At 48.5% G+C, this 6,393-nt stretch overlaps 1 protein-coding gene across 1 annotated transcript; it reads right to left on the minus strand.

Moving 5' to 3' along the window:
* Positions 1 to 2,861: 2,861 nt before the first annotated feature.
* LOC119278051 (putative F-box/LRR-repeat protein 23) lies at positions 2,862 to 6,060 on the minus strand. The gene is made up of 4 exons (XM_037559402.1): positions 5,675 to 6,060; positions 5,465 to 5,576; positions 4,646 to 4,992; positions 2,862 to 3,855 (listed from the first exon to the last, which is right to left on the minus strand). The coding sequence occupies exons 1-4, from the start codon at positions 5,860 to 5,862 to the stop codon at positions 3,105 to 3,107; spliced, it is 1,398 nt and encodes a 465-aa protein (XP_037415299.1). The 5' UTR covers positions 5,863 to 6,060; the 3' UTR covers positions 2,862 to 3,104.
* Positions 6,061 to 6,393: the final 333 nt, after the last annotated feature.

Raw genomic sequence — 6,393 nt, forward strand, 5'->3', positions numbered from 1 at the left:
TATCACATCACATAGCATACCCTGCAAAAACAAGTTAGACGTCCTCTAATTGTTGTTTGCATGTTTTACGTGGCTGCTATGGGTTTCTAGCAAGAACGTTTCTTACCTACGCATGAACCACAACGTGCTATGCCAATTGCTATTTACCCTTCATAAGGACCCTTTTCATCGAATCCGATCCGACTAAAGTGGGAGAGACAGACACCCGCCAGCCACCTTATGCAACTAGTGCATGTTTGTCGGTGGAACCGGTCTCACGTAAGCGTACGTGTAAGGTTGGTCCGGGCCGCTTCATCCCACGATGCCGCCGAATCAAGATAAGACTAGTAACGGCAAGCATATTGAACAATATCGACGCCCACAACTACTTTGTGTTCTACTCGTGCAAAGAATCTACGCAATAGACCTAGCTCATGATGCCACTGTTGGGGAACGTAGCAGAAATTCAAAAATTTTCCTACGTAACACCAAGATCTATCTATGGAGAGACCAGCAACGAGTAGAAAGGGGAGTGCATCTACATACCCTTGTAGATCGCTAAGCGGAAGCGTTCAAGTGAACGGGGTTGATGGAGTCGTACTCGTCGTGATTCAGATCACCGATGATCCTAGTGCCGAACGGACGGCACCTCCGCGTTCAACACACGTACAGCTCGACGATGTCTCCCACGCCTTGATCCAGCAAGGAAAGAGGGAGAGGTTGAGGAAGACTCCATCCAGCAGCAGCACAACGGCGTGGTGGTGATGGAGGAGCGTGGCAATCCTGCAGGGCTTCGCCAAGCACCTACGGGAGAGGAGGAGGTGTCACGGGAGGGAGGGAGGCGCCAAGGGCTCAGGTATGGATGCCCTCCCTCCCCTCCACTATATATAGGGGCAGGGGAGAGGGGGGAGGCGCAGCCTTGCCCCTTCCTCCAAGGAAGGGGTGCGGCTAAGAGGGGGGGAGGAGTCCATCCTCCCCAAGGCACCTCGGAGGTGCCTTCCCCTTTTAGGACTCTCCCCTTTTTCCTATATCTTGGCGCATGGGCCTCTAGGGGCTGGTGCCCTTGGCCCATGTAGGCCAAGGCGCACCCCCTACAGCCCATGTGGCCGCCCGGGGCAGGTGGCCCCACCCGGTGGGCCCCCAGGACCCTTCCGGTGGTCCCGGTACAATACCGATGACCCCGAAACTTGTCCCGATGGCCGAAACAGGACTTCCTATATATAAATCTTTACCTCCGGACCATTCCGGAACTCCTCGTGACGTCCGGTATCTCATCCGGGACTCCGAACAACATTCGGTAACCACATACAAACTTCCTTTATAACCCTAGCGTCATCGAACCTTAAGTGTGTAGACCCTACGGGTTCGGGAGACATGTAGTCATGACCGAGATGTTCTCCGGTCAATAACCAACAGCGGGATCTGGATACCCATGTTGGCTCCCACATGTTCCACGATGATCTCATCGGATGAACCACGATGTCAAGGACTCAATCAATCCCGTATACAATTCCCTTTGTCTAGCGGTATGGTACTTGCCCGAGATTCGATCGTCGGTATACCGATACCTTGTTCAATCTCGTTACCGGCAAGTCTCTTTACTCGTTCTGTAACACATCATCCCGTGATCAACCCCTTGGTCACATTGTGCACATTATGATGATGTCCTACCGAGTGGGCCCAGAGATACCTCTCCGTTTACACGGAGTGACAAATCCCAATCTCGATTCGTGCCAACCCAACAGACACTTTCAGAGATACCCGTAGTGCACCTTTATAGCCACCCAGTTACGTTGTGACGTTTGGCACACCCAAAGCACTCCTACGGTATCCGGGAGTTGCACAATCTCATGGTCTAAGGAAATGATACTTGACATTAGAAAAGCTTTAGCATACGAACTACATGATCTTGTGCTAGGCTTAGGATTGGGTCTTGTCCATCACATCATTCTCCTAATGATGTGATCCCGTTATCAACGACATCCAATGTCCATGGTCAGGAAACCGTAACCATCTATTGATTAACGAGCTAGTCAACTAGAGGCTTACTAGGGACATGGTGTTATCTATGTATCCACACATGTATCTGAGTTTCCTATCAATACAATTCTAGCATGGATAATAAACGATTATCATGACCAAGGAAATATAATAATAATCAATTTATTATTGCCTCTAGGGCATATTTCCAACAGTGGTCACCTGTGTCTGGCCAGACGACAATGGAAGCCGTCACACCGAGAGGGCCATAAGAATATCTCTCCACCGTCGTCGGAGCAAATCCCACTCATGAGCTATATAGTCCCTTGTCAAACTTTTTGATGAACTTGTAAGTTGTCGTTTTGATCACCGTGTTACAGATGACGTTTGAGCGACCCCAAAATTCATCGTACGATAAGAAGTGACTATGATACTCTCATGACCTAAGGAACTAATTCACACGTTAACACTCCATGTTATAACAACTGACTTCTGACGATTGTATCTCAAAGTATAACAAACAAGTCTTGGGTCGATTCAATATGATCGTTCTTCTAACGTCATATTCTCAAAGTTGTTTTAGGACTATCTTACAAATTGGCTACGTACTTTATGGCTAATATACTTATAAACATGTAAAAATATGAAATATTGGGGTACCTAACAAAGTTCCATCGAAATGCATGATAAGTTGCGCCATTTGTACTCTGTAGGATAAAAGATTGTCGATGTTTTCTTTATAAAATTTACTTTTAGCATGTTCCACTCCCATAAGTTGTTCTCCACTCCCATAAGTTGTTCTTATACTCACTCCGTCCCACAACATAAGTTGTTTAGCTTGCAAAAATGTCTTATACTATGGGACGGAGGGAGTATTTGTTAAAAGTTCAGACCACAAGTAATAAGCTCAGGTAAAGGTTCAAGCAATTAACGTGAGAATAGAGCTGCGTAGTACGACACTTGCAAGCTGCCCGTCCAACCATTTACACAAAGTAGTAAAACGCACACTAAAGGCAGATGGTTCAAAAGCACCCTTGGCTTGCCTGTACATCAAAAGCTCTCCTGCAGGGATACACACACGCTCTTCAGGATCCAAAACACCAAGACAGTGATTTGGACTACTGAACATGGCACAGCTGCACCTGTTACAGCTCCCAGTAGTATCTGGGATCATCCATGGAGTAGGTCGGCACAGGCGAGCCAGGGGGGGAGGGGAGCGAGTAGTCATCCCAGTAGTTCTCGCCGTAGTCATCATTGTCCATCGCTGCCTCGTTGTGGAGAGCCTGAGCCTCTATTTCATAGAGATTAGGCATCTCGATCACTTCACCTTCGTCCTCCTCAATGGTATCAAGTTCTGGGCAATGAGCGTGAGGCCACGCTCCTGGCAGCCGGACATGCTTGATATTGGCACAGCGAGCTTTGAGTTCAGCGTCAACTAGGAGGTGGCCGCATTCTCTAAGGTCGAGGAACTCAAGGTGGGGGCAGCCTTCAAGGATGGCATACACCCCTTTCTTAGTCAGGCCGTAGCCTGCCATCTGAAGGAGCCGCAGCTCGTGCAAGCTCTTTGCTATGGCGAAGGCCTCCTCATTGTGTCTCGCCTCCCAGGCCTCATAAGGCTCCTCCTCCTCCTCCTCTTCCTCCTCGTCGTTTTGGCGCTGTTCCATCCTGATCTCACGCTCTATTGAATCTGAATCGAACCACGGCAAACAGACTCTTAGACGCTTCAGCGCTGGGCGCGCTGCACCAATCCCCTTGAAAAAGTCCCATGTCAGCTTCTGACCAGAGTACTCTATCTCTTCTAGCATTGGACATTTAGCTGCAAGCTTAATTACTACGTCCTCATCATCCCAAAAGTAATAGGCACCGATGAGCCGAATGCTCTTCAATGAGTTGCATCTGCAGAGACAAGTACGAAAGTAGACACACATGAACCGAGTAAACTCAGACAAGTACAGTAAGACTACATAACAAGTTTAAACAGTAAACATATTTTGTCCTTAAAGGAAGACTTCGAGATGCTCAGGCATAGAACAAAGCCTGCCCTTGGGGGTTTCATAGCCGACCTTGTTGGGGGCCTGCCCTAGTCACTAGTTGCTTTTCTCAAAAAGTATCCTACTAATTAGCATTACTTTTTCATCTCCTCTTACAGTGAGACACTAAGTAGCTTGTAGTGATAGCTATGTAAATACAATGTAACTTTGTAACCCTGATCCTTGATTAATATAACAACAAGACTGTAGGAAACTCTCCTACAATCATTCACAGTTAGAAAAAAAACGTATGATAAATATCAAATGAGTTTCACATTTGGCAATAAGTAGCCTGTCGTAAATATCATATAACGATGTACCGTAAATATCTAACAAGAGTCAGTACCTCAAGGCAAATTATTTGGCCATAAGCGACCTGTCCTAAATACCCTATTTGTTGAGACAAATATAGCCATACAGAAAGCATTTGGCTGTCCTTTGAATCCCATGAAGATAACACTATTTTACATATGTCTCAATAATATATCATAAACGCTGACATGTTTAGCGAAAATTAAACTACTAGGTGCGTGCTAAATACTGCAAACAGTGTGTCAGCACTACAGATTGATAGGTTTCAGAGTGTGACACATACAGAGTAAGAGACCAAATGCTGAAATTCAAGAATGGGAATTTAGGACACAAAGAACAATTACCTGCTTGCAATGTAATTCAGGAGTTCACTAGTGACAAACTTCTGAGCCCAGAACGATTCCATCCGTCCATCAGACCGATCTATAGCCACCTTTGCCATTTTGTACATGACGTTTCCCCCCTTGGAGAAAACCAACTTGTGGCGGGTCATGTCCACAAAACGCCACAGCTCAGGGGACTTGGCTGCCACCAACCATGAGCGGCACACAAGTCCGGCACCCATCAGGATCTCAATGGTCCCAAGCTTCATGAAGATTGCAGAAAGCGCATCGAGTGGGAGCTCAGACCAATCCCTGGCATCAGATACAGGCAATGGGTTTGGCTCAGCCTCCATTGTGCAAGGGAGCTCCTGAAAAACAAGGTGTCATCACAGAGATAACATGGATGCTCAAATTTAGCAAGAGCTTGAAATTTGCACGATGAGACAGCTTTAATACAAGATAGACAACGGTTATGCAATGTAGGAGTGGTTTCTCCATGGTACAAGATAACATAACTTTTACAGAGAAACCAATGGCTGATCAAGTGGTCTAGCCGGAAACAACAATCAGATAATTAGCTGAATACGAAATACCCTTCTTTAAAGGTTTTTTAGGGAGGGTGTAGCGAAGCAAAGGTCGGCTTGTTTAAGGGGCAAGAAAGTTCTGCAGAACAACCACCCAATTTGGTGCCAAAAGCAGTGCCTCGAGATGAACCCTTTATCTAAACTTTGCAATCGATGATAAACCAATCAGACCAAGTTAGTAAATCAATCCACCCTTATCATCTCTGAATCCACCCAATTTGATTTACCCAAACATCCATCAAACCGGTATACGCACCACTCTGTTCTTGTGCGGGTAGGCCTGAAACCCCTGCTTCGTCATCTCGGGCAGCAGGTCGTCGCCGGCCATGGCCTCCGGCCTCGCCCTCTTGCATCCGTCGCCCCTCGCCCTGCAAAGCACCGACGCGTCAGCCGCCGAAACCAAAGGGCAAAGGCCGTTCAAGCCAAACGGAGACCGAATAGCGGCGGGTGATGAAAGGGGACGAACTCGGGGACGAGCTCCTGCGCGGCCTCCTCGTCGATCTCCCCGTTGGGCGGGATGGCCTTCCTCATGATGCGCCTGATGTCGGCGATGGGCAGGAACGCGCCCCGCTCCTCCCTGCTGCCGCCGGCCGCGAGGCTGCCACTAATGCGGCTCCCGACGTCGCCGGAGGGGCTCGCCGGTGGGTTGGACATGCCCTCCCGCCTCTAACTCTAGGTCAATCAGATCGGGCAAACCACCGTCTCACCCCGCCGAACCCAAACCCCAAACCCTTGGAACGAGAAGCGAGCGTGGGTGAGACCGTGGGAGCCGAGAGCCAATGAGCGGTTTGGAACGATAAGCTGGCTTCCGCCCGAGGGAAGAGCGAGGTGGCCAAGAGAGCGGAGGCGGACAAGAAAATGTGTCGATCTGCTGCGACGAGCGCTCTTTTTCCACCCTCATCAAAGTGCACAGTGATATTAAGTCGAAAAGAAAATAGGCAATTAGAGCATCTACAGCCAGGCCTTTCATACCAGTCTCAAACGCTTGGACAAGTCGCCCGGTCATTGTCCGGTCAAAAAAAAAAAAACCAACCAGATCTTTCAAACCATGAACAAACGACCGGGCTGACCAGCGCCCCTAATATCCAGCCCAAATATAGGATGGATATGGGGCGGCCCGGGCAGGGCGCATCTGTCTGTCAGGTCCGGCCCACCACCGCCCCCACATATGTCCCGCAAAAAAAC

Source organism: Triticum dicoccoides, chromosome 3B (assembly GCF_002162155.2).
Source record: "Triticum dicoccoides isolate Atlit2015 ecotype Zavitan chromosome 3B, WEW_v2.0, whole genome shotgun sequence".
NCBI lineage: Eukaryota > Viridiplantae > Streptophyta > Magnoliopsida > Poales > Poaceae > Triticum > Triticum dicoccoides.

Coding starts and splice junctions, on each gene's coding strand:
- LOC119278051 (XM_037559402.1), bottom strand. CDS start 5,862: ATGTCCAACCCACCGGCGAGCCCCTCCGGCGACGTCGGGAGCCGCATT. Junction 5,577..5,674: donor GCGCAGGAGCTCGTCCCCGA/GTTCGTCCCCTT, acceptor GGTGCTTTGCAG/GGCGAGGGGCGACGGATGCA. Junction 4,993..5,464: donor ACCCGCACAAGAACAGAGTG/GTGCGTATACCG, acceptor CTTGTTTTTCAG/GAGCTCCCTTGCACAATGGA.